Here is a 27,663-nt window from a genome sequence, read left to right as displayed (position 1 = left end):
TGGGACCATAGGCACATGCTACCACACCTGGCTAATTTTTGTATTTTTCTTAGAAACAGGCTTTCACCATGTTGCCCAGGCTGTTCTTGAACTCCTGAGCTCAAGCCATCTGCCTGCCTTGACCTTCTAAAGTGCTAGGATTATAGGTGTGAGCCACTGCGCCTGGCTTCAAATTAATTTTCAAGATTATTGACTACCTGCTGCTACTGTCTTAGTTAAGGCCCTCATTATTACTTTCCTGGACCTTTGATCTCCTTTTCTTTTTCTCTTTCTTCTGTTCCTCCTTCTCAAATCTATCCTCTGCAAATAAATGACTTATTTTTCTGAAATGTAAATGTGAGTCTACCCTGTAATGTCTTCTATCCATCTAAAAGTTTAAAATCTTTCATTGGCTCTCCAAGACCATGGAATAAACTCCAGTCTTCTGCATGTGGCCTTCAAGGCCCTACCTTACCTCCCTAGGGTGTTCTCCTCTCCCCTGCCCTCCACCCCTAATGTTCTTCTTCTTAATCTCCATGACTTTGCACTTGATGTTTCTTCCTTGCATCCCTTTGTTAATTTTAGCTGCTGCTTTGTGAAGTTTTCCCTGGCAGCTTCACTAGCAGAATTAGGGTTCTCTCCCTTGTCCATTCATACTACTGGTAAATATGTTATAATATTTTATAATTTTTTTAAGTTCCTCTTTTTTTAAATTGGCACATAATTTACATATTTATGAGGTACATGTGTATTTGTTACATGCATAGAATGTGTAATAATCAAGTCAGGGTACTTGGGGTATTCATCACCTTGAGTATCATTTCTATATGTTGGGAACATTTAAAGTCCTCTCTTGTAGCTACTTTGAAATATATATGATTCAAATTAATTATTAACTGTACTGTGCTCTGCAACATTAGAACTTGATTCATTAACCAACCTCCCTTTATCCCACCTTCCCCCACACACATACTTCCTGGCCTTTGATACCATTTTATTCTCTACCTCCATGAGATCAACTTTTTTTAGGCTCCCACATGAGTTAGAACATGTGATATTTGTCTTTTTGTGCCTGGCTTATTTCACTTATTGTAATGATCTCCAGCTTTATCCATATTGCTACAAATGACATGATTTCATTCTTTCTCATAGCTGAATGGTATTTCACCATGTATATATACCACATTTAAAAAAAAATCAGTTCAGGCCAGGGGCGGTGGCTGACGCCTGTAATCCCAGCACTTTGGGAGGCCGAGGCGGGCGGATCACAAGGCCAGGAGATTGAGACTATCCTGGCTAACACGGTGAAACTCTGTCTCTACTAAAAATACAAAAAAAAATTAGCCAGGTGTGGTGGCGGGAGCCTGTAGTCCCAGCTACTCGGGAGGCTGAGGCAGGAGAATGGCGTGAACCCGGGAGGCAGAGCTTGCAGTGAGCTGAGATCGCGCCACTGCACTCCAGCCTGGGCTACAGAGCGAGACTCCATCTCAAAAAAAAAAAAAAAAAGTTCCTCCATTAATGGACACTTATGTTGATTCTGTATCTTTGCTATTGTGAATAGTGCTGCAATAACCTGAGTCCAGCTATCCCTTTGACATGCTGATATCTTTTCCTTTGAATAAATACCCCATTGTGGGATTACTAGATTGTATACTAGTTCTATTTTTAGTTTTTTGAGAAATCTTCATGCTGTTTTTCATAGTAGCTGTACTAATTTACATTCGTACCAGCAGCATATAAGAGTTCCCTTTTTCTCCACATCCTTGCCAGCATCTGTTGTTATTTTTTTATAGTAGCCATTCTAATTGGGATAAGATGATATGTTGCTGTGGTTTTGATTTGCATTTCCCTGGTAATTAGTGATGTTGAGCATTTTTTCATATACCCATTGGTCATTTGTATGTATTCTTTTGAGAAATGTTTATTTGTGGCCTTTACCCACTTGTTAATGAGGCTTTTTTTTTTTTTTTTTTTTTTTTTTTTACTGTTAAGTTTTGATTTCCTTGTATATTCCAGGTATTAGTCCCTTGTCAGGTAAATGGTTTGCAAATATTTTCTCCCATTCAGTGGGTTTTTTCTTCACTCTGTTGATTGTTTCCTTTGCTGTGTTGAAGCTTTTTAGTTTAATATAGTCCCACTTGTCTATTTTTGTTCTTGTTTTCTGTGCTTTTGAAGTGTTAGCCATACTATCTTTGCTGAGACCAATGTCCTGAAGTGTTTTCCCTATGTTTTCTTCTAGTAATTTTATAGTCTTGGGTCTTACGTTTGCATCTTTAATCCATCTTGAGTTGATTTTTGTATATGTGAGAGGTAGGGATCCAATTTAATTTTTCTGCATATGGATATTCAATTTTCCCAGCACCATTTATTGAAGGGGGCATTCTTTTCCAAGCATATGTCCTTAGTGCCTTTGTCAAAACTAGATGGATATTTGTGAATTTCTTTCTGGGTGTAATAATGTTTCCTTTGTATATCTGGGTGCTCTTGTGTTGGGTGCATATGGTTTAGAATTGTTATCCTCTTGCTGAATTGATCCTCTATTATATCATGACCTTTGTCTGTTTTTACTGTTTTTGACTTAAAGCCTGTTTTAACAGATATATGTGTAGCTACTCCTACTCCTGCTCCCTTTTAGTTTCTGTTTGCATATAATGTCTTTTTCCATCCCTTTACTTTCAGTCTGTGTGTTTTTATAGGTGAAATGAATTTCGCTGTTTTTGGAATTCTCTTTTTGTCTTTGATTTTTGACAGTTTGACTATAACGTGCTTTGTGGAAGACCTTTCTGCATTGTATTTGGGAATCTCTGAGCCTCTTGTATCTGGATGTTTAAATCCCTTGCTAGACTTCGGAAGTTTTTATCCGTTATTTCATTAAGTAGGTTTTCTATGCATTTTATTTTCTCTTTGCCTTCTGAGACTCTGAGAATATTTAGTTGCCTTATGGTGCCCATATGTCACAAAGGCTTTGCTCACTGTTTTTTATTCTTCTTTATCTTTTGTCTGATTGGGTTATTTGAAAGACCTATCTTCAGGTTCTGAGATTCTTTCTTCTGCTCGATCTAGTCTGTTGTTGAAGCTTTCCAATGTATTTTGTATTTCACTCAGTGAAGTCTTCAGTTCCAGAATTTGATTCTTTTTTTTTTAATGATACCTATCTTTTTCATAAATTTCTCATTCATATTCTAGGAATTGTTTTTCTGATTTCTTTATGTTATTTTTCAGTATTCTCTTGTATCTCACTGAGCTTCTTTAAAATCAATATTTTAAATTCTTTTTCCAGAATTTTGTGAGTTTATTTTTGATTGGGATTTGTTGCTGGAGAATTATTGTGTTACTTTGGAGGTATGATATTTTCTTGCTGTGATGTTAGTAGCTGGGTGGGTGAGCCCAATCTCAGGTTCCTGGGAAGAGTCCTTAGTTGCCAATGGCAGCTGAGTTGTGTGATCTCCAGGCCTCTGGATTGTGTGCTCTGGCATGGAGGGGTGGGCGAGGCCAGGTGGGCTTGTCTTTAGACTCCCCAGTGGTGCGTATAGGTGCTGGCTGTGTTAGGAAGGGGTGGGGTGATCCTTAGGCCCCTGGCACAATGTTCATGTTGTGAGAGGCAGTGTCTGTGCTGCAGCCCTACTGCTGGGGAGGGCAGAGTTGCTTTCAGTGATACCAGCTATATGCAGGCAAGTATTAGGAACATGCATTTCACTTGCATTTTAGCCCTGGTGGTGGCAGACCATACTTGGCTTGTGTTTCAGCCCTGGCGGTGCAGCCTGTGTTTCACTCACATTTTAGTCCTGGTGGTGGCAGCTCATGCTTGGCTTGTGCTTTAGCCTGGGCAGTGGAAGCTCATGCTTTGCTTATTCCTTAGTCCTGGTAGCACAGTGATGGCAGCTGTGGGTGAGGGACTCCGGACACATGAAAATGAGTGGTGGCTCCACTGCTGGAAGCAGTGGGTGAGATTGGAGCCAGAGGCATGCACTTTGGCCCCAGCATCAGGAACCAGGCATGGTGGTAACTGTGGGCTGGGTATGTCAGTGGGACTCCAGGGATGTGAAGAGACAGGTGCTGTTAAGCCCAAGCGCAAGGTGCAGTCTGTTGGGACTGGGTTCTCAAAATGGTGTCTTACTATAGCTGCAGGACTGGGATGGAGAGTGGAGAGGTTGGTGTGCCCCAGCGTGAGCTCCCTCTCTGGAGCAGTGCTGTTGTGCACTCTTCATGCAGCTCCCTTTGTTAGTTTCAGGGCCTATGAGGGTCCAGGGCCTCTACTGTGGCTAGGATTGCAGGTATCCATGGTGGGAATGTGGACCCCTGGGCATCTCTCATTTACCCTTTCCCCAGATTGGGGAGTCTCTCCAGGCTCTTAGCTAATCTCAGATAAGCAGGCTGCCTCACTTCTCTCTCCTTCCTTGATTTAGGTGTTTCCTGTTACCTCTTTGTTGAATACCTTAATGTTTTACAACTTAAAAACTTTTTGTATTTATGACTTTGAATAGGTAATATGTGCACATGGTAAAAAAATTTTAAGTCCAGAAAGTTTAAATAGTCCATTTTCTCTCATCCTTATTCAGTCAGCAATTGTTGGTTAACGAGTATATTCCACTGACCATCATAAACTCCTTGAGGACAAGGATTTTCTTTTATTTATTTGTGTATTCCTGTATCCAACAAAGTGTCTAGCATATTAAAGGTACTTAGAAAATATCCATGGAGTACTCTGAATATGGGCAGGCTCTTCTTTCCTCATGAGAAGTGTGCTTGACTTGATGGTCTGTATATTTTTTTATATCTCTCAAAACTCTTTTACTATAAGTAGACCATTCAGTAAATATGGTATAGTAGTCACTTAATAAATATTGGTTGTTTAATCAGTTTTTAAAAGTATATGGTTTTAACATTAACCTGTGTGTCTTGAGGATGGCTTTTATTTATCTCCTTTTTCTGGCTGTGAAAAATTTTATACTTGCTTTGTGACAGATTCAAAATAATGAAGAGAATGTTTGTGTTAACTGCAGTAAAATATCAGTTAAACTCAGTTTTAAGTATCAATTTATCTTTAACTTTTCAGATTAAGGCATAAATCTCATGGAAATAAAATTAAATCAGTATTTACTTAAAAAACAATTTTCAGGATATGCTGTTGCATCAGTAGACAATCTTTATTGTGTATTAGCAGCCATATTATGGGTAGCCTTTTCTATTTCAGAAGAAAGGTGGGACTGTGAGCAAAGAAGAATATACAACTCACACAGAGGTGCTAAGTGCTCATAAATCTTCTGGAAAGTCCCCATGTTATTGTAACAGACCTTACATTAAGAAATGTTAAAATGAATTCGGACAAGAATCATTTTTGCCTTTCAGATCACAACTTTCAGAGACTTTGGTAATTTACACTAAGCATTTGAGGTTGACTCATTACTATGTCCTACTTTCTAGAATTCTTTTGTGTGAATTAAGCTGTGCAGAAGCAGACAGTATAATCGTAAAAATAGAATAACATTTTAATTTAGAGTGCTTGGTGGTTGATTGCTAACCACTTGAATACATATCTTCTTCCTTTTCTCATTCCTTGCTCTCTCTTGTTTCTTTCTAAATCACAATTACAGAGCCTGGCACCTTACCAGGGCTTTGAAGGGTCTGCTCCCAGCTGCACTTCAGGTTCTGGCAGGGCGTCAAGTTGTGACTTTTTTTTGTACGCAAGACATCCTGGATGGCTATCCAAAGGCTGTTTGGGTGACTAGTGCAGGATTATCTCTGGATTTTGAAGAAATTCATTTCTAATGTTTTGTTTATAAGTAAAGTAAATGCCTGGTGTAGGTCCTCCCTAGACTTTTAATGTTGTTTTTAAAAAACATCATTCACTTTGAGGGCATGTAGTATTTAAAACATTGTTTTGAAATATTCAAAGGCATAGCATGTGCTTTTAATGGAATGTGTTTTGGAAGCTTTCCATGAGCATCAGCAGCTGTGCTTTTTTGAATATTTTGAATTACCGTACTTTGGGGCAGACATTGTACTACTCACTGCTTAAAAAATACAGTGCCTATGCAAAATAAAATGTCATATAGAGGTCTGTAAAGCTGGGACTAGTCAAAAGAAGTGGTAGGAAGGACACATGGATGCGATTATGTATTTGTAATGGTTGCAAAGAGGAGATGAAGAATTTGGAAAAAGGTTGTACTAGTCTTTTAAAAACTGCCTTTCACTGAGACTAGCCCAACAAGTGCTCACTGATTAACAGGCTGATTGAGATAATGTTTCACTTTTTTTCGCTTATTACTGTTTGAACTTTGTACTTTACTTTAAAAAATTTTCAATATGAATTTCTGTATTTAGTAAACTCTGCACAGTAGGAGATGTTTTATTGTGTATTTCAAGCATCTAATGTATGTGTAAGTGTCTTGCAGGTAATTGTTAGCTGTGTATTGACTGATTGAAATCAAAGAAGTCTAACCATGGTAGGAATTTAAAATTGTGTTAGAAATTTTGAGTTTGATAAACCTTATTGTAAGTAAATATTAATACAAGAGAAAGCCATTGTATTAGTTACTTGTGGCTGCTGTTACAAATTGCCATATAATAGGTGTCTCAAAACAACAAAAAAAATTATTCTTTCAACGTTTTAGAGATTAGAAGTCAGAAATCAAGTTGTTGGCCAAGCCACGTTCCCTCTGAAGGCTCTGGGTTAGAATCCTTTCCTTGCCTTTTCCAGCTTTTTGTGCCTGTAGGTTTTCCTTGACTTATGGCTACATCTTTCCAGTCTCTGTCTCCGTGGTCACATTGCCTCTTCCTCTTCAGTCTCAAACTCCCTCTCCTTCTCTCTTAGAAGGATACATGTGATTGTTTTGGGCCCACTTATATAATCCAACATAAGCCTCTCCTCTTAAGATCCTTAATTTAATCACCCCACCCTTTTTTTAAAACTATATAAGGTAATATTCATAGCATCCAGAGATTAGGAAATGACATATTTTGAGGGGCTAGCATTCAGCCCACTATTGTTTGGAAGACTGTTTCTGAATTTGGAGCAGAAAAGTGAATCGAGGCTAAAGTAGCATCAGAATGGTGAGCACATTATTTGTTCATTTGTTATTTTTGAGCTCGTAATATGTGCCTGTGGTTTTTTAGGTGCTGGGGTTATGAACATGAGTAAGACATGTTCCTTGTCATGGACAAAGTTACATTCCATGTGTTATGTATACTAAAATGCAAGATAAAACACAGAATAATGAACTATATATGTTTGGGAGGGTCTTTACTTCATGGAGGAAGTAATGCATTCCTGAGCTGGGTTTTGAAGGCTGAATAGGAATTCACTAGATCAGAGTACAAAGAGATGGAAAAAGCGTTCTGAGCAAGGAAATTAGCATTTACAAAGCCATGGCGGTAGAAAACAGCATTATGTGCTCAGGAAGCTAAATGGTAATTAGTACAATGAGGCAAATTTTAGATTTGTTTTCATTTCTTTTTTTTTTTTTGAGACAGAGTCTCGCTCTGTCACCTGGGCTGGAGTGCAGTGGTGTGATCTTGGCTCACTGCAAGCTCCGCCTCCCGGGTTCACGCCATTCTCCTGCCTCAGCCTCCTGAGTAGCTGGGACTACAGGTGCCTGCCACCATGCCCGGCTAATTTTTTTTGTATTTTTAGTAGAGATGGGGTTTCACTGTGTTAGCCAGGATGGTCTCAATCTCCTGATCTCGTGATCCGCCCGCCTCGGCCTCCCAAAGTGCTGGGATTACAGGCGTGAGCCACCACACTGGCCTGTTTTCATTTCTTATATACACATTAGCTGTTAAAATCTCCCATTTTGCCAGCTACAGCATAAATATTCTTTGCTGTGATGGTTCTTAAAGCAAAAATCTTTTCATAGATTAAGACGGTCTGTGAACAGCATTAAATACATGAAAAAGTGCTTCAGGAAAATGTAAATTAAAATAATAAGGAGATACCACTTTGTGCCTCCTAGAAGGGCTACAATTAAAGGGACTCACAACATCACATTATTACTCACATGACAGGTGGGTTTGGTTGTTTGGCAGGTATCATCAACTCAGTGCTCACAACCAAAGAGGATTTAGCATGAGAATTTTATTACTTGCAACAAGTAAGGAGAACATGGAGATAGTTCCCAAAGCAGGGGCCTGAGTCAGGTTTTATAAGTGTAGGATAACAAGGCATGATCTGATTGGATCTTGCAATGAGGTGGTACTGGAGGCATGATCTGACAGGATCCCACCATGGGATGATGCCAGAGCTTGATCTGATTGGATCCTGGATCCTGCCATGCAGTGTCTGCTTCTTAATTCAGTCCCCATTTCTTGGTCCAAGCACTTAGGTTCCTCCTGAGATTGCAGTCTTGGCTCATCTGAGCATGCTCAGGTTATGTGAGCTGAGGGTCCATGGCAGCTGAAAAATAACTCACAATTTATTACATAAAAGTTGAACCAGATTGGTCTGGTGCAGCTACAAGGTATTGGGAAAAATGTGGAGCAAACAGAATTATCAATATGTTGGCTGGGCATGGTGACTTACACTTGTAATCCCAGTACTTTGGGAGGCTGAGATGGGCAGATCACTTGATGTCGGGAGTTCGAGACCAGCCTGACCAACATGGAGAAACCCATCTCTACTAAAAATACAAAATCAGCTGGGTGTGCTGGCACATGCCTGTAATCCCAGCTACTTGGGAGGCGGAGGCAGGAGAATCACTTGAACCTAGGAGGCAGAGGCTGTGATGAACTGAGATTGTGCCATTGCACTCCAGCCTGGGCAACAAGAGTGAAACTCCATCTCAAAAAAAAAAAAAAAAAAAAAAAATTCTTGTATGTTTTTGGTTGGAATAGAAAATGGTACAACCATGTTGGAAAAAGATTTGGCAGTTTCTTACACAAAGTTAAATATAAACCTGCTCCATGACCCAGCAATTCCACTCTTAAATGTTTACCACCACCCACCCCCAAACTGAAAATGTGTCCACAGAAAGTCTTGTATAAGAATACTCATAGCAGCTATATTCATTGTAACCAGAAACAACCAAATGCGCATCAGCAGGAGATTGGATAAATAATATGTGGTATATTTAAATGATGAAATGCTATTCAGCCTTAAAAAGGAACAGACCACTGAGATACACAAAAACATAGGTGAATCTCACAGCTATTTGGGTGAAACAAGGCAAATACATGAGAGTACGTACTCTATGATTTCACTTTAATATATTCTGGATCAGGTGGAACTATGGTGAGAATAACCACAAAAGTGGTTGCCTCTTGTGGGTGGGTGATGGGGAAGGAGTATGAAGGAACTTTCTGGAGTGATGGGACTGTTTTATATCTTGATGTAATTGAGGCTTTCTTGAGTTCTTCCTTTTGTGAACTCATGAAATTGTGTACATTCATGTGCTGCATATAACCACATACACAACAGTGGTACCATAAGATTATAATGGAGCTAAAAAATTTCTATTGCCTAGTGATTTGTGTTACAGTTGCTGTTGGAAACGGGTATTCAGTGTTGCAGAAATCAACACTAAGATAAATGATCTCTCAGCAAGGCTAATTTACTTTCTGCAGAAAGGGTGCCACTCACTAGCAGTCTTGCCATGAGAGCACACACAAGCAAAGGAGACAGGGTCATTTATAATCTAATGCGCCCACCCTATGGCTGTGTCCAGTTTCCATTGGCTGGAATGGGACTTCACATTCTGTTCTTGTCCCGATTGGCTAGCAACTTAGAACCTCCCAAAAGAGGTAAAGGTAGAGGAGAACAAAGGAAAGGAGGAAGTAACTTGTGGAATGCTGAGAAAGGCCAAAACACCTCCAAATAAGGAAGAGGAACAGGCTATAACCTAACGCTTGCTTGGGCCTATATAGGCATGCCAGGGCAAATATCTAGGCCAAAAGGTGGGGGCAAAGAACACAAAGTATATTGCTTTCTTTATTACGGCTAGCAGATATTTAAGAATATTACCACAGGTCTTTGAGTAAATTTTGCTTCTAAGAGAGGCTACTATTTATTCTCAATTAGACTGGAAGGAAAGTCCCTTTGAAGAGGAACCTCTACTTCATTTTGTACAGTTGCCTCCAACATTTAGTACAGTAACATGTTGTACAGGTTTGTAGCCTACAAGCAATTGGCTATATACCATATATCTTAGGTGTATAATAGGCTATATCATCTAGGTTTGTGTAAGTACCGTACATTCTTTGATGTTCACACAACAATGAAATCACTTAACAATGAGTTTATCAGAGCATATCCTTGTTAAGTAATGCATGGAGATAATATTTGTGCATTTCATTATATGTAAATTTTACTTAAAGGACTATAAACAAGCACATGAATAAAAGAGAACTAGTAGAATAAATTTTTTAAAAATGAATATTACATATCCATGTGGTAGCCTCACAACCATGAGGAGAATTAAGCCAACAGGATTTGTTGGAAGAAAAATGAAAAGGACTACAGTCCTTGACATGATGCTGAGCCCAATTTTTGAATCACTCTCCCTTCCAAGTCCCTTTTTAAAAAATTGTGAATTATAAGGTTGGTTGCTGTGGCTCATTCCTGTAATCCTAACATTTTAGCAGGTCAAGGTTGGAGGATGGCTTGAGTGTGGGAGTTCAAGCGGAGCCTAGGCAACATAGTGGGACCTTGTCTCTACAAAATAAAAATAAAAATTAAAATAAATAAAAAAATTTTTAAAAGCCAGGCCTAATGACATGTGCCTGTAGTCCCAGCTACTTGGGAGACTGAGGTGACTTGAGCCTGGGAGATTGATGGTGCAGTAAGCTGTGATCATGCCATTGCACTCCAGTGTGGATGACGGAATGAGAATGTCTCAAAAAAAAATTATGAATTATAATATACATATAGAAAAGTATACAACAATGTACAGCTGAGTGATTTACAAAGCAAGTTACAAAGCAAACCTCCATGTATCCACAAAAATCAAGAAGTAGAACATTACTAGCCTCATCAAGTAATATTTTCCTGACTTTAATGATAGTTAGTTCCTTTATACATGCTTATACCTAAGCATGTATCCCCTATATACTATAGTGCTTGTTTTTAATTTTTAAACTTTATATATTTGTAATAATCTATTTGTAATAATTTAGTGTATATTCTTTTATGTTTGGCTTCTTCTGGACAATATGTCTGTAATAGTCACCCTATGTATAGAGTATCTATAGCAGGGGTGTCCAGTCATTCGGCTTCCCTGGGCCACACTGGAAGAAGAATTATCTTGGGCCACACATAAAATACACTAACAGTAACGAAAGCTGATGAACTAAAAAACAAAACAAAAAAAACACGCAAAACAAACTCATAAGGTTTTAAGAAAGTTTATGAATTTGTGTCGGGCTGCATTCAAAGCCATCATAGGCTGTATGTGGCCCATGGGCTACAGGTTGGACAAGCTTGATTTATAGCTTATTTTTATTGCAGTATAGTACTAGTTCCATTATACCACTATTCATTTCTTCAACTGTTGATGGTCATTGGATTTGTTTCTAGGTTTCAGTTGTTAGGAACAATACTGCTATGAACAGTATCATATAAATCTTTTTGTGGACCTGTGTATACCACATTTCAAGTGGATATATGCCAAGGAGAGGAATTACTGAGTCATAGTATATGTATTTTTTTTAACCTTAGTAGATAATGCTAGTTTTTTTCCCAAAGTGAATATGCCAGTTTACATTACAACCTTTGTTTCCTCTCCTCTCCAGACTTATCGTCAGTCTTTTTGGTTTTCTCATTGAGATTTAAATATTATGAATAATTTTTACAAATTAGTAATTAAAAAGACAATTCAATAGAAAAAATTGGACAAAAGATGCAAATGGATATTTTATAAAAGAAGATATCTAAATGGCCAGTAAACAAAGAAAAGGTGCTCGGTCTCATTATTTATCTCGGAATCACCTTTTAGATTTTAGACATACTATTTTTCCTGCCTTGAGTTACTGAATATTTTTTCCTATATTGTGGCAACTTTGTGCTTCTGCTTTTCACATTTAGATCTTCAGTCCAACTAGAATTAATTTTAGTGTGTAATAGAAAGGCGCAAGTTTCTTTTTTTCTACAAGGTTATCTAGTTGTCCCAGTGGCCTTTATTGAAGACTCTTCTCCTTATGGTTCGGCAAAACCACCTTTCTTCTGAATTATCTTATATGGGTAGGTCAGTTTATGGGCTGTATCCTGTTTACTGTATATTTATAGTAAGTATTGATATATAGTAAAGTCTTCTCGTTTTTTTTCTTTAAAATCATTTCCACTGTTGTTGGCCTGGTCTTTTGTATTTCCACATAAATTTTTGAATCAGCATGTTAAGTTTCTCATACATAGAGACACACTCATTTGGATATTAATTGATATCACATCATCTGTAGATTGGGGAGAATTTGTCTCTTTAGAATGTTTTCTAATCCATACACCTAGTCCATATCTCTATTAGGTCTTTTTTAGTTTATTTCAGTAGCTAGCCACAGTTTTCCTATAATTAATAGTTTGCACATCTTTTTACCTAGGTTTTTGATATTTTTTGTTATTAAGAATGTCTTTAAACATACTTTGTTGTTAAAGAATATCACTATTGAAAAAAATAAAAAATATTTTGTTGCTGGCATATGGAATTCAATTAATTTTTGTATATTGCTCTATCTGCCAATCTTGCTAACTCACTTTTTCTAATTATTTTTCTGTAAATTTGTTTAGATTTTCTACATACACAATCAGAACGTGTGTATATAAAGATTTTTTTTTTTTTTTAGTTTTTATACCTTCTATTCCTTTGTTTTGTTCCAGTTCTTCAATACAATATTGAATAAAAGTGGCAATAATGTACTTTCTTGTTTTGATCACATTCTCAGAAAAAGATGTTTTAAGATTTTAAAGTCAGGTATGGTGTTTTAACATACTCTTTTTATGTACACCTTTGATAAGATTGATGCACTTCTAAGTTTCTAGTTTGCTAGGTTTATTTTTCTCTTTTTTTATTGAGGTGAAATTAATATAGCATAACATTAACTAGTTTAAAGCATATAATTTAATGGCATTTATTACATTCACAACATTGCGTAACAACCACCATTATCTAGTTCCAAAACATTTTACCACATCAAAGAAAACCTTGTACCCATTAAGCAGTCAATTCCCATTTCCCCATTCCCTTAGTCCCTGGCAATCATCAGTCTACCTTCTATGTATTTATCTATTCTGGATATTTCATATAAATGGAATCATACACCAGGAACAGGAATGGTAGGTATTTTCTGTTAGTTCTGACAGTCCCTGAACTGCTTATTTATTTTGTGTGTCTATTTTCTGTCTATTGTTCAGCTGAGTAATTTCTGTAGTTCTATCTTCCCAGTGCATTAATTCTTTTCCTCTTCCTCTCTATTTCTGCTGATGAGCTCATCTAATATTTTTATTTTGGTCATTGTATTTTTTTATTTTCTTTTTAAAGACAGAGTCTCAGTCCGTCGCCCAGGCTGGAGTGCAGTGGCACAATCTTGGCTCACTGCAGCCTCTGCCTCCCGGATTCAAGCAGTCCTCCTGCCTCAGCCTCCTGAGTAGCTGGACTACAGGCGCATGCCACATCACCTGGCTAATTTTTGTATTTTTGGTAGAGACGGGGTTTCACTATGTTGGCCAGGCTGATCTCGAACTCCTGGCCTCAAGTGACCCACCTGCCTCAGCCTCCCAAAGTGCTGGGATTACAGGCATGAGCCACCAGGCTTAGCCTGTATTTTTCAGTTTTAAAATTTCCACTTGGTTCTTCTTTTTACCTTCTTTTCTGAGACTTGTATTTCTTTGCTGTGACCCTCTTTTCATTTATTTCAAGCTTGTCATTGTTTGTTTAAGCATTTTTATCATCAGTGCTTTAAAGTCTTGTCAAATAACCATAACATCTCTGTCATCATAGTGTTGGCTTTCTATCTTTTTTCATTCAGTTTGAAATCTTCATTCTTGATATGATCAATGGATTTCTTTTTTTTTATGTATGTATGTATGTATTTATTTACTTTTGAGATGGAGTCTCCCTCTGTCGCCCAGGCGGGAGTGCTGTGGTGTGATCGCAGCTCACCGCAACCTCTGCCTCCTGGGTTCAAGCGTTTCTCCTGCCTCAGCCTCCTGAGTAGCTGAGATTACAGGCGTGCACCACCACACCCTGCTAATTTTTGTATTTTTAGTAGAGATGGGGTTTTGCCATGTTGGCCAGGCTGGTCTCGAACTCCTGACCTCAGGTGATCCACCTGCCTTGGCCTCCCAAAGTGCTGGGATTACAGGCGTAAGCCACTGCCTGGCCAACCAGTGGTTCTCTATCGAAACTTGGACATTTGGGATATTATAATATTGTGGATTCTATCTAAACCTTTTGTTTTAGCGGGCTTTTTCTGACACTTTTCTGGTAGAGGAAAGAGGGCATACTACCTTGTTTTTGCCAGGTGGGGATGGAAGTACAAGGTTTTTTTTTGTTTGTGTTTTTGGTTTTTTTTTAAGAGGTGGGAATCTTGCTTTGTTGCCTGGGCTAGAGTGTGGTGGCATAATCTGTTGCCTGGGCTAGAATGTGGTGGCATAATCATAGCTCACTGCAGCCTTGAACTGGGCTTAAGCAATCCTCCTATCTTAGCCTCCCAAGTACCTGGGCATATAGGCACATGCCACTATGCCCAGCTAATGACTTTTGTTTGTTTGGTTTTGAGGCAGGGTCTCACTGTGTTGCCCAGGCTGGTCTGGAACTCCTGGTCTCAAGCAATCCTCCCACCGCACCTTCTGAGTGGCTGGGATTTGCAGTCACAAGCCATAGTGCCTAGCAAGTTGAGGTTTCTAAGTTGGCCTCTGTTGACACCTTAGTTTTTTTTCGGAGGGAGGTTGCGGGAGGGATCTTTGTTATTGCCAGGTAGCTGTAGTTCTGGCTCCCCATGTGATCTTCACTGATACCCTGGAGAGGGTAGCCTCATTACTGTTGGTGGTTCTGCCTGTCCTAACTCTCCACTAGGCCTTCTGTGCCAGCATTGCAGTGGGGTGAAGGAGGTCCTCTTTGTTACTGTTGGTGGGGGTGAAAGTTTAGGTTTTCCATGTGGTCTCCTCTGACATTGCAGGATCATTGAGCTTTATTACGGTTCAGGAAGCAATGGAAGTTTCTGTTTTCTAGTGAGCCTTCTTGTGCACCATCTTGGCCCAGTATTAGGGTATTTTATTACAGCCTCGCTTGGCTTCCACCTGATCTTTGCTTGTGTGGATGGAGGTGGAACTACAGTTTTTTTTGTGTGTGTGTGTATGGTATTTGGATAGAGTAGATTGTAATTGTCTACATATTATCTTGCTAGGCTCCCTCTTTTTTGTTCCTTTGGCTAGAGAGTAGGCTTTTTTGTTCGAGACTTATTTGTCTGAATTAATTGGTGTTTCCTGGTTGCCAGTTTCTTCAGCTCTGTGTCTGAGATATATGAAGAAGAAAACCCAGGGAACTAAACTCACCACTGTATTTGTCCTTACATTCTCAGGTCCATAGCTGGTTGGCCTTCTAGTCTCCATTATTCATAGTCTTATGTTTGTCATATACCTAAATCCAGGACTCTTAGTTGTATTAATGAGTATAAAAGGAAAATGTATATCTGCTCCATCTTCCTCAAAGTAGAAACCTTTATTCCATAAGTTTTAAAGTGGAGTATCAATTTTCATTTAGTACTACATATTTTCTAATTTCTATTTTGACCTTTTCTTTGATTCATAAGTTATTTAGAAATGTATTTCTTCCCTTGTAAGCATATGTGGCTTTTCTGGTTATTTTTTGTATTGAGTTTAGTTTAAGAGCATTGTGGTCAGAGAAGGTATCTTGTAAGATCTTCGTCTTTTAAAATGTTTGAAATGTTTTTTAAATACCTGGCATGTGGTCAATATTTATAAATACTATGTGTATACTTGGGAGGAGTGTGTATTCTGTAGTTACAGGGTATAGTCTTCCATATGTCAGTTAGGTCAGCATGGTTAATTGTTGTTTAAATTATCTGTGTTCTTACTGATTATTTTTTTAAATCTTCTTGTCTCATTAGTTACCAAGAATAGTGGTGAAATTCTCCTCCTATCATTGTGAATTTGTCTATTTCTCCTTATAGTTTTGACAACTTCTGCCTTACATATTTAGTGGCCATAGTAAGTGCATATAAATTTAAACTTGTCACATCTTTCTGGTGTATTTAACCTTTATCATTATTAATTTCTCTCTCCATTTTAAATAGTGGGGGTTTTTTGCCTTTTAAAATCTACTTTTATTATTTTTTCATTGAGAGCAATCAATAAGAAAATCTTGTTTTAAAAGAGAAGATCAAATTTTAGTTTTGTATCAGTGTACTTTTGATATGAGGAGTCAATTTTAAGACAAACCTATAAACAATTTACTTTTCATTTTAGCCAATTTGTTCACAAATAAAATTTCTTTCATAAGATTCATCTCTCACAAACCTTTCATAATTTGCCCAGACCTTCTACAGCTTGCTCAATCCTTTAGTTTTGTCTTATATTTCTCTTTTTTATATTGAAACAATCATTTTACCTTAGGACAAAAATTTACTTCCCTTTTTTTCTGTCATTTCAACCACATAAGATTTTTTTATACAAAAATTACTGTCATTCTCTTTTCTTACCAAAAATACGTTCTCATAGTTTTTTGTGTCTGTTTTTTACTTGTTCCTTTCTGCCTTGTTTTCATGTTTTTCCAAATTCATATTTTGAAATAATCTTTCAATAACTTCTGAATTAGACAAATTACTTTTTAAATAAAAACACATTTTTATGTCGTTTAAAACAATTTTTTCACCAAAAACAAATTTTGTTTTTTTCTTGTACACTTTGCATACAGAATTCTATGTATTAACTAGAATTTTAACTCTTAGTAATCTTAATTTTTAGTTAAATCTTAGTAATCTTAACTTTTAGTGAAAACCTAGGAAGTAAGCAATTTTGAGCTGTCACATATCAACATTTTATAAATACACATTTTATAATCTTTAAAAATGTATTTTTCCATAGAATAATTTTTAATGTGGAGCCAAACATATTTATTAACCTCCAAATATTTTTTCTTCCTATAAAGCTTTAGAAGCCAAGAGTAAACCTAAACTTACATTTAGGAATTAGTGTTTCTTTATTTTAACTTATTTGGATTGCTCCTACAATAAAGCAAGTCACATGAATTTTCTGGTTTCTCAGTGCATAGAAAAGTTATGTTTACACCATACTGTAGTCTGTTAAGTTTACAATATAATTATGTCTTAAAAATGTAGATACCTTAATTGGAAAGTACTTTGTTGCTAAAAAATGCTATTGATCACCTGAGCCTTCCGTGAGTAATCATCTATTAGCAGGTGAAGGGTCTGGCCTTTCTGCTGATGGCTGCTAACTATTTAGATGGTTGCTGAAGGTTGGGATGGCTGTGGCAATTTCTTAAAATGAGACAACAATGTAGTTTGCCACATCAGTTGACTCTTCCTTTCATGAAAGATTTCTTTGGAGCATGAGATTCTATTTGATAGCATTTTACCCACAGTAGAGTAAAAATTGAATGCCAGTTTTATGATGCAATTCATTAATTCCTTGGCAAATGTATACTTTTGGCAGGATAATTTTGTGGTAGCTGCTACAGATAGCGCATGCTGTATTTACAAAGATTGAATCCCACTGCATGTTAAACCTAAGAGTAAGGAGTATAGTGTTCTTGAGGGACTTTTCCCTCTCTATTAAAATATAATTTCAGAGGAAACCAAAACAACTGCAATTGTAGTTTAAAGATTGTCTTAAGTAATACGTAGATATCACACTAATTTATCAGAGATGGTATAATTCAAGCAAGGCTGAATAATTTAATGATTGGTTTGCATAGGACAAAGATTTTTTTTGTTATAAGAAGTGATTTGTAATAACCCATGACTAAGGAAGATTCTATCAGGAAAAAAATATGTATGTATATGTGTGTGTGTGTGTGTGTATGTATTATGGAACTAGAGAAAGAAATTAAAGGAGACAACTATTTTAATTAAAATTTTTGTTCTTAGTTATAAGAACACTTTGAAACATCATTTTTTATTTCTAGATGAAATAAACAGTGACGTTCGTAATACTGAGTCAGTGCTTTTGGAGATAGGTGAGATTTAGTTTTCTCTTAACACAGTGTATAACATGTAGGAGTTGATCAATATTTATGTGTTGACTAATTTCTCATGTGAATCTGCAGTCTGGGTGCAGCTTGCCTTGTGTCAAGTAAAAGACCCTTCAAAGCATTAATCATAGGCATATTACTTGCTGAAGGTCACCTTTTGAAGACCTTGATTCTCCCTAGCCAGTTACCAAGTTCCAAATAGCTTTTCCTCTGATTTGGGAGTATGGATTTTGTACCAGGATCTGTACTTGAAGCTTACTGCAGTAGCTTCAGGAAACATGACTCTGGTTTGTGAATTTAAGACTACCTAAACTGGGAAAGTCTGTGCTTCTAGTGGAGCTAGGTTAATACTTGAAGATGTGATTTTGATGGTCACAGAAGCTGTATGGAAGTAAAGAAAATTGTTCAAAAGCTGAATTGTGATTCAGCTTTATATTTGTGTTTTGTTTTATGAACAATTAAAATCTGAGAATTGGGCTTTGTAATAAAAATGATAAGGAGAGGCTGGGCATGGTGGCTCACACCTGTAATCCCAGCACTTTGGGAGGCCAAGGCAGGCAGATTGCCTGAGGTCAGGAGTTCAAGACCAGCTTAGCCAGCATGGTGAAACCCTGTCTCTACTAAAAATACAAAAAATTAGCCAGACGTGGTGGCGGGCGTCTGTAGTCCCAGCTACTCAGGAGGCTGAGGCAGGAGAATGGTGTGAACCTGGGAGGCGGAGGTTGCAGTGAGTCAAGATAGCGCCACTGTACTCCGGCCTGGGCGAAAGAGCGAGACTCCGTCTCAAAAAAAAAAAAAAAAAAAAAAAAAAAATTAGCCGGGTATGGTGGCAGGCGCCTGTAATCCCACCTATTCAGGAAGCTGAGGCAGGAGAATTGCTTGAACCTGGGAGTGGAGGTTGCAGTGACCCGAGATCGCACCATTGCACTCCAGCCTGGGCAACAGAGCAGACTCCTCTCAAAAAAAAAAAAAAAAAAAAAGGAGAATAATAAAAGTGATAAAAATATGTAACATTAAAGGAAGCTTACATTTACTGATCGCAGATTATGTAATGATGTTTATTTCTCTGTGCAGGTATAATTTGGCCTCCTGAGATTCTGCCTTAGCAAGAAAGGAGTGGGAAATACCCTTGGAAAGAAAACTAAAACAGTAAGAAAGCCAAAACTTATTTTTACATGGTTGCCAGCACATTTACCGATATGGACACTTTTCCCAATAATTTTCCTCCTGCTGGAGACAGTGGATTGACAGGTTCTCAGTCAGAGTTCCAGAAAATGTTAATTGATGAAAGGTTACGATGTGAGCATCATAAAGCTAATTATCAGACGCTGAAGGCTGAACACACAAGGTAAATTACTTAAATCTAGAAGTGGGGTTTGGTTTTAAAAAGTTATTGGCATTATCTTGGCTGAATGTTTGCTATAGAATATAGTATACTTTTGTTATTTTGCAATGTATACATTTAAAACTTTTTTAATACAGTAAAATTTTTACTTTAAAATTATTTTGTTCCAAACTAAGTATATCAAGTGGGTTATGAATTTATAAGCCTTATTTTGAAAGTAGCAAGACATATAAGATTAAATGTATCCGGATGGCTAAATGTGTTCCCCATCTCCCACCAAAGTAAAATTGCATTCCAAAACTACAGTGTTAATAATTAAATGAAACTCTGTAAAGAAAAGATACTTTTGGGCTTAAAGGAATGTGTGATATTGGACTTGTTTTTCTGTGGTGTTGATTGACTTTACATAAAGTAATGCAATTAGAAAGAAAGGATTTACTCAAAATTGAATTCTCTTTAAAAAAAACCAGGTTGCAAAATGAACATGTAAAGTTACAAAATGAACTCAAGCACCTGTTTAATGAAAAGCAAACTCAGCAGGAAAAACTTCAGCTCCTGCTTGAAGAACTAAGAGGAGAATTAGTAGAGAAAACTAAAGACTTAGAAGAAATGAAACTGCAGGTGAGAAAATATATTTGAGTTTTGAGTTAGTATAAAAGCAGTCAGATACGTAGTGGAAGTAAGTAGTTTTGGTGAATTTGGCAATTTCTGTCTATATCCTTAATGATTACTTTGCTGTATCTCCAAGTGGCACAATTTAATCTTCTTTCATATATCTTAGAATGTTAGCTACCATGTAAGGGAGCCATGAAACTGTTATTTGATGTAAATTGGTATTATATTGCCTATTCTGATATAAATAATATTTAACCATTAAGAATAATTAGGGAAAAAGTGAGTTTGAATTGATAAAAATTCAGAATTAAAGAATTTTTTTAAAAGAGTTACTAATATTTGTATATGCATTATAACTGAAAGCTAAAAAAAGACAGCTGTTCTTAAGGAGCTTCTTAAAAGAGACTGTAAAAACAGTATGTGCACATAATTTATGTGTACATTGTAAAGCAAATGGGTTTGTAAAGCAAAAGATAGTTGTCTCCAAAGTGCTGAAGTACAGTTTCTTTAAATCATTTTCACGCTATTCATTTTTTCATTTGTCTGGAAAATAGAGCAAAGCCAGACTTTAAACTCCAGTCAGATTTCCTGTAAATTTCAAATTAGTGGGTTCTCAGGAACAATATTTTCCCGTATTTATTTAATCTCTGAAGAGCACCAGCTATTTATTTCTGCCTAACAATCTGCTTGGTACAAATAATAAGGTATTATTAATATTAGAGTCAGAAGTTCATAGAGTAAGAAGGCATCTTTCAAGTCACCTAGTCTGGCATATCACCCAACTCTTAGATATCCTTTGACGGAAGCCTTGTAAGTTTGTCATTCAATAACTTTTTCAAATCTACCATTGCTGGGAACACCACTAAGCCTGGCTTGGAGCCTCCACTATGCTCACTGTTTCATTCCTAGGTATATTTAGGACATTTAAATATACAAATAGAAACCTCAGAAATGTAAATTGAAGAGGGAAATGTAATTTAAGCCTGTAGAATCAGTGCATTAATTTGTTTTGCAAAAATTTAGAGCCCTGTATGAATGGAAGCTGTGAATGCTGAACCCAAGATATTTGAGAGATTGTTCAGGTATTGCAAATTTAATTATTCTGTTTCATGAGAGTGACATCTAAATGTGATTATTTGTACCAAGCACATCCAGAAAGTAAGTAAAGCACATCCAGAAGGCTGGAGTAGTTATATTAATTCAGATAAAAGAGACTTCCAGACAAAGAGTATCACTAAAGATAAAAAGGACGTTTTATAATGAAAAAAAAGGGTCAATTCTTCCAGAAGATGATACCTTCAACAAGTAACTACGTCTCTATGCCTAGTTTTCACATGTGGTAAAGGGGATAAAAGTTTCTGCTTAACAAGAGTTGTGAGGACTAATGAGATAACATCTACATTTTTACTACCATACTTGCCACATAGTAAATATTCATAAATGATGACATGTTTATTTGAATTCAGGCTCCATGAAGGCAGGAATTTTTTTTCAGTGTGTCTTCAGTGTTTAGGATAATGCCTAGTAAACATCTGTTTGTTGAATGCATGACGTGAAAAATTGAAATAAATGAATGAATTGGGATTGTTGTTCATATATTGCACTGTCTGTGTCAAACATACCTACAGCCTCAGCATCTTAGAGTTGGTAATCATCTAGTTTTTCTTTGAATCTATTATGGGTTGAGTTGTATCCCCAACCAGGATATTTTGAAGTCTTAACTCCTAGTACCTCAGAAGGTGACCTTATTTGGATGTAGGGTCATTACAGATGTAATTAGTTAAGCTGATGAGGTCATATTGGAGTATGATGAGCCTTTAACTCAATATTACTGGTGTCCTTAAAAAAAGAGGAGAAGAGAGATGGAGACAGATGGGGTAGAGAGGAGCACTATGTGATGGTAGAGGCAGAGATTTAAGTGCTCCAGAAGCTAGAAAGAGGCAAGGAAACTTTCTTCCCTGCAGATTTTAGCGGGAGCAAGGCCGGTCAACACACCTTGATTTCAGACTAATAGCCTCCAAAACTGTGAAAGAACAAACTTCTGTTATTTAAAGCTGCGTCGTTTCTGGTATTTTATTATGGCAACCTAGGAAACGAATACACTGTCCAAAGCAGAATCCTTTTTAGAACATCTTTCAGACAGGACTCTCTTCATTCTCTGCTTCAGTGCTTTCAGTGCTAGAGAACCTGGTGAACTTTTTAAAGTGATCCAATTGTATTTATAGATTAAAGTATGTTAAACATTTTCTTTCTCCTATTAAAATGAAGTCATCTACCCTATAGCCTCCCTGTTGGTAACTTTGGATGTTCCTCCATGTGAAAACTTCCCAAATGTTTGCTCACAAATATAATTTATCTAGTAAGGCTTCTGTTTTTTAAGATAAACATATCTAGTAAGGCTTCTGTTTTTTAAGATAAACATATCTAGTTTCTGTGTGATATTTATTTGGCAAAAATAAGCTAAAGATACATCATGTATACATATAAACACACATTTTGAAGCAATTTAGCTATTTGTTTAATGGATGCTTGCAATTTGTACAAATTGTAAGTTTAGAAAAGTAAATTCAACAAAGATCAAGAAATATTTCAATGAAGGTTTATGAAAGATGATTATTTTTAAAATATACATGCATTATCTAGTCTGCCTATAAAAATGCTTTTTCTAAGATTTAATGTCATCTCTTTGGCTTTTATAGGAAAAAGATATAAGAGGTATTCGTTTAAAGAACATTTCTGCATCAGTAGTGAATGGGAATGATAATAGTGCCTAGCTCATAGGATGACTATAAGGATGAAATGAGACAGTGCATAGAAAGTGTTAGTTCAGGCTGAGCATGGTGGCTCCCACCTTGAGAACTTCAGGAGGCAGGAGGATCACTTGAGGCTAGGATTTCAAAACCAGCCTGGGTAACATAACTGGGTAACTCTGTCTCTAAAAAATGAAGTAAAATAAGTTAGCCTGACATGGTGGCATGCACCTGTAGTCCCAGCTACTAGAGAGGCTGAGTGAGGAGACTTGTTTGAGCCTAGGAGTTTGAGGCTTCAGGGAGCCGTGGTTACACCACCACACTTTACCCTGGGCAACAGCACGAGACCCTGACTCAAAAAAAAAGTATTAGTACGGTACTTTGATCTAGTAAGTGGTCAGTACATGTTGTTATTGTGTTACTATGTACCATGTTAGCAAAACCTTTTTAAATATGGGGATCATTTGATATATTCTAATAAAACTAAATGGAAATTACTTTACCAATGATTAATATGCTCTTTTTGTGCTAATGAAAACTGTATAACCTAGTATACAGTTTCCCATTTTGTTTTGGCTGCTGGGAAGCTCAGATCAAAGTATAATACTCAGTTTCACTCATTAATTTATTAAGAATTTTTGGCATAGCAGTATTTGCCTTCTTAAAGTATTCTTTGTAAAAGATTGGCCTATTTTAGATTATTAAATGGCAAGTACTGCAGTGTTAAAGATTTGTTTTTATAGATTTAAAATAGGTAATGACACCTAGACTGTTGTATGATAAAGCATTCTTATGTTTCTTTGGAGACAAGTAGTGGCAATATTCCATTAGAAGTCTAAGACACTGCTGGGTGCAGTGGCTCATGACTGTAATCCCAGATCTTTGGGAGGCCGAGGTGTGTGGATCACCTGAGGTCAGGAGTTCGAGACCAGCCTGGCCAACATGGTGAAACCCTGTCTCCATTAAAAATACAAATATTAGCTGGATGTAGTGGTACATGCCTGTCTTCCCAGCTACTCAGGAGGGTGAGGCATGAGAATTGTTTGAACCTGGAGGCAGAGGTTGCAGTGAGCCAAGATCATGCCACTGTACCCCAGCCTGGGCGACAGAGCAAGACTCTTCCTCTCTCCAAACAAACAAACAAACAAACAAGTAGCCTAAGAGAGAATATTTTTTCCTAAAATGGGATGGGAAAAATCCTCTAATTCAGTCAGTGTCTTGGTTTATGTGTGCTTTGGAGGTATAGGGGATAGGAGAGGGAGAGATGGGGAGAGAGAATTTATTATGTGTGTATTTGTTTTTAATAAGATTCCTAGGAGGTAAGAAAAAGTTAGAGATCCTTTGTCAGAGACCTCAGATCAGAAGACCCCTAAACTGTTGTATGCTGTTAGATTGCACAGGCCAATGGTGAGGTGCACACTATTACAGGATTTAAAGCACTGTTGTTTCCAAGAGGCATCTGTGATGTAATTGAACATATAATACTGGAAGCTGCATGGATATTGTGCAGCTGCATCACTCTACAGGGTAGTGAGCACAGGTTATCTTTGTTCTTTGCAATGCACTTTGTCTGGTTTTTTGGCTGCTGTTCTCTTTATTGCTGGTTTTAAGCAATTTGATTGACATACTTTGCAGTTTTCTTTATATCTGTAGTGCTTGGGGTTTATTGAGTTCCATAGGTCTATGGGTTTACAGTTTTTATCAAACTGAAAATTTTTGGAGATTACTTCTAAAAATATTTTCTTTCTCCTCTTTCACCTCCTTTGGAGACTCTTAATTACATTCTAATATTAGACCACTTAAAGTTCTCCCGTAGCTTGCTGATGTTGTTAATTTATTTTTAGTATTTTTTGTCTCTGTGCTTCATTTTGGTTAGTTTCTGTTGCCATGTTTTCAGATTCATTGATTTTTTCTTCTGCGGTATCTAAGCTGCCATTAATTCCATGCAGTGTAATTTTCATCTCAGAAATTGTAGTTTTCATCTCTGGAAGTTCAATTTTTTTTTTTTTTTTTTTTTTTTTTTTGAGACAGAGTCTCTCTGTGTCGCCCAGGCTGGAGTGCAGTGGCGCGATCTCGGCTCACTGCAAGCTCCGCCTCCTGGGTTCACACCATTCTACTGCCTTAGCCTCCTGAGTAGCTGGGACTATAGGTGCCCGCCACCACGCCTGGTTAATTTTTTTATTTTTTATTTTTAGTAGACATGGGGTTTCACCATGTTAGCCAGGATGGTCTCGATCTCCTGAGCTTGTGATCTGCCTGCCTTGGCCTCCCAAAGTGCTGGGATTACAGGCGTGAGCCACCTTGCCCGGCCTTAGTCTTTTTATCTCTATCCAACATGTTCAGTCTTTTCTCTAGTTCTTTGAACATATGGAATTCAGTTACAGTAACTGTACAATAAAGTTTTAATGACACCTGTGTCATTTCTGGGCCTGTTTTAAGTTTATCCCCCCTGCCCCCACCACACACACACACACACTCACTCTCACTCTCTCTCTCTCTCTCTCTCTCTCTCATGCTTCTCTGCATGCCTGGTAAATTTTTATTGGATGTTAGATACTGCGAACTTTCTTTTTAAAATGCTGGATTTTTGTTGTTGTTGTTGTTGTTTTTGTTTTGTTTTGTTTTTGAGATGGAGTTTCACTCTTGTTGCCCAGGCTGGAGTGCGATGGAGTGATCTCAGCTCACTGCAATCTCCACCTCCCAATATTTTTATATTCTGATACATGTTCTTGAGCTTTATTTGGGGACACAGTTAAATTATTTGGAAACAGTTTTATCTTTCTGGGTCTTGCTTTTAAGATTTAAGTGGGAGCAGAGTAGTATTTAGTGTAGTGCTAATTATTTCCCACCACTGAGGCAAGACTCTTCTGAGTACTGTAACAATTTCTTTATGAAACAAAGGATTTTAATCTGATTTTGGGGAACAGAAACTATTCTTAGGTCTTTGTGAGCTCTGTGTATTCATCCTTCTAATCCTTTCAGGTGTTTCTTTGCCTAGCCTTAGGTAGTTTCCTTGCACACATGTGTTAATCAGTACTCTACTGAATGAGTCAAAATTTTTTGTAGGTCTTCATAGTTCTCTTTCTGTGCCCTCTTTTCTCTGCTACCCTGTCTTAGGACTCTAACCATCCCACTGTCCTTGGATGCTCAGTTTCATCTCCTCAACTCAGGGAGTCCATCATGACTGCGTGGGTATCCTTTCCGGTGCCAGGTCCTGAAAACTCTCAGGACTCATCTTCTATGTTTTGTGTCTCTCAGGGATCTGCCTTTTGCTGTCTTATGTCTAGTGTCTTGCAAACTGTTTAATTTTTGTCTGTTCTTTTGATTGTTTCAGGCAAGAGAGTGAATCTGGGCTCTTATTCTATCTTGGCTGAAAGTGGAAGGCTTTTTACTTTCAGTTAACTTTCGGTTTTGGAAATCTCAAACATGTAATGCATTCTCACATACCCATCATCCAGCATTAACAATTATTCATTCTGAGCCAGGCTTGTTTTATCTACTACTTTCTCCCACCCACTTCCACTTTTTTCCTCAATGTTTCTGGATTATTTTGAATCAAATAATATTATTTCAATAAATAATTGAGTATATATCTCTATAACAAATCAATGCAGTCTGTCTTAAAAGCATAATCACAATACCTTTGCCATATTTAAAATACTTATTCATTAATACCTTTTAATATCCCACCTTTGTTCAGATTTTCTTAATTTTCCCATGGTTTTGCTTGCCTAGTTTTGAAGTTCGATCGTTTGAAACAGGAGCCATGTAAGCTTTACCTATTAATCTCTTCCTTTTAATTGCTACCTCATCTTAGTTTGGACTCTTGATGTTGTCACCCAGACTTGATACTTGATACCGTAAACCAGATTATGACGTGAGCTTTCTATCTGGTTTCTTTGGCTCCATTTACTGCCTCTTCTTCCCACAGCTACAGCTACTCTCCCACTAAAGCTTTTGATTCATCTTGCTTCTTCGTAAAATATAGATATGGTAGTGTCACTCTTAAGCTTAAAAACCTTCAATAAATAAGGTACAGAAAAATATATGTACAATATCCTTTTTGTATAGAAATCAAAAGTGATATACATGCTTGTGTATCTGTAGATTGTTTTAGGAAGGGTACATAAGTTATTAACAATGAGTGCTTCAATAGAAGGAAATTGGATTACTGAAGTGAGAAGAATTTTAGTCTTTTGTTTGAATTATTTTATTTATGTAATTGTATATATTCATTTTAAATAAAATAAATTTTTAAAGTAAATACTATTGAATACTGAATAAATAATAAGAGTCTAAACCTGGTATTCAGGAACCTTTCACTCTTTGGCTGCAACCTATTTTCCTTTTGTTTCCAGCCAGAGTGCAGCCCTCCAAGGTGGCATTTGGAAATGTTACAGTGTTTAGATATTTCTACCAGTGTGAATATGGGGTCCCACGATTTTAAATTTTCTATAGTACTTAATGTGGTCCCATTCAAAATGGCTTTAACTCACCTTTGAGAATCACTTTTCTCCCATACAGTCTCTGACACCCAGGCAAATTAAAATGTTACCTGGCTTGAATTTGGGTTCTATAAGCTTTCTGTATAAGGGTTCTATATAAGCTTTAGTTTTCCCATTCCTTTGATGTGTCATGCCTTCTATCCTAAATGTGTTTTCTCTTTTTTACCTGTCTGGTAAGCCTGTATTGCCTACTTTTATAGTTATTTGTGTGTATGAGTTATTTTTAACACCAGAGTTTGAAGTTTTTATGGGGAGATATGTGCTTCATGTGAGTTTTTGTGATCTTTATAAGGTTATTTAGATACCTTGTGTGCCTC

General features: G+C 37.1%; 1 protein-coding gene across 17 annotated transcripts in view; it reads left to right on the top strand.

Annotated features, from left to right (window-relative positions):
• Positions 1–27,663, top strand: part of CEP83 (centrosomal protein 83) — a 154,947-nt gene that overhangs the window by 34,927 nt on the left and 92,357 nt on the right. For 15 of the 17 annotated variants that reach the window (XM_063646574.1, XM_063646576.1, XM_063646575.1 and 12 more), the window contains 2 exons: positions 19,206–19,479; positions 19,947–20,097. In XM_063646574.1, coding sequence (XP_063502644.1) covers positions 19,307–19,479; positions 19,947–20,097 — 324 coding nt within the window. In that variant the 5' untranslated portion in view covers positions 19,206–19,306. The remainder of the gene's footprint in view (positions 1–19,205; positions 19,480–19,946; positions 20,098–27,663) is intronic. The other 2 variants (XM_063646577.1, XM_054442115.2) reach the window with 1 other exon arrangement.

Source organism: Pongo pygmaeus, chromosome 10, assembly GCF_028885625.2.
Source record: "Pongo pygmaeus isolate AG05252 chromosome 10, NHGRI_mPonPyg2-v2.0_pri, whole genome shotgun sequence".
Taxonomy (NCBI): Eukaryota; Metazoa; Chordata; class Mammalia; order Primates; family Hominidae; genus Pongo; species Pongo pygmaeus.
Note: the sequence above shows the minus strand (reverse complement) of the source record. Positions and strands in the feature narration are given on the sequence as shown.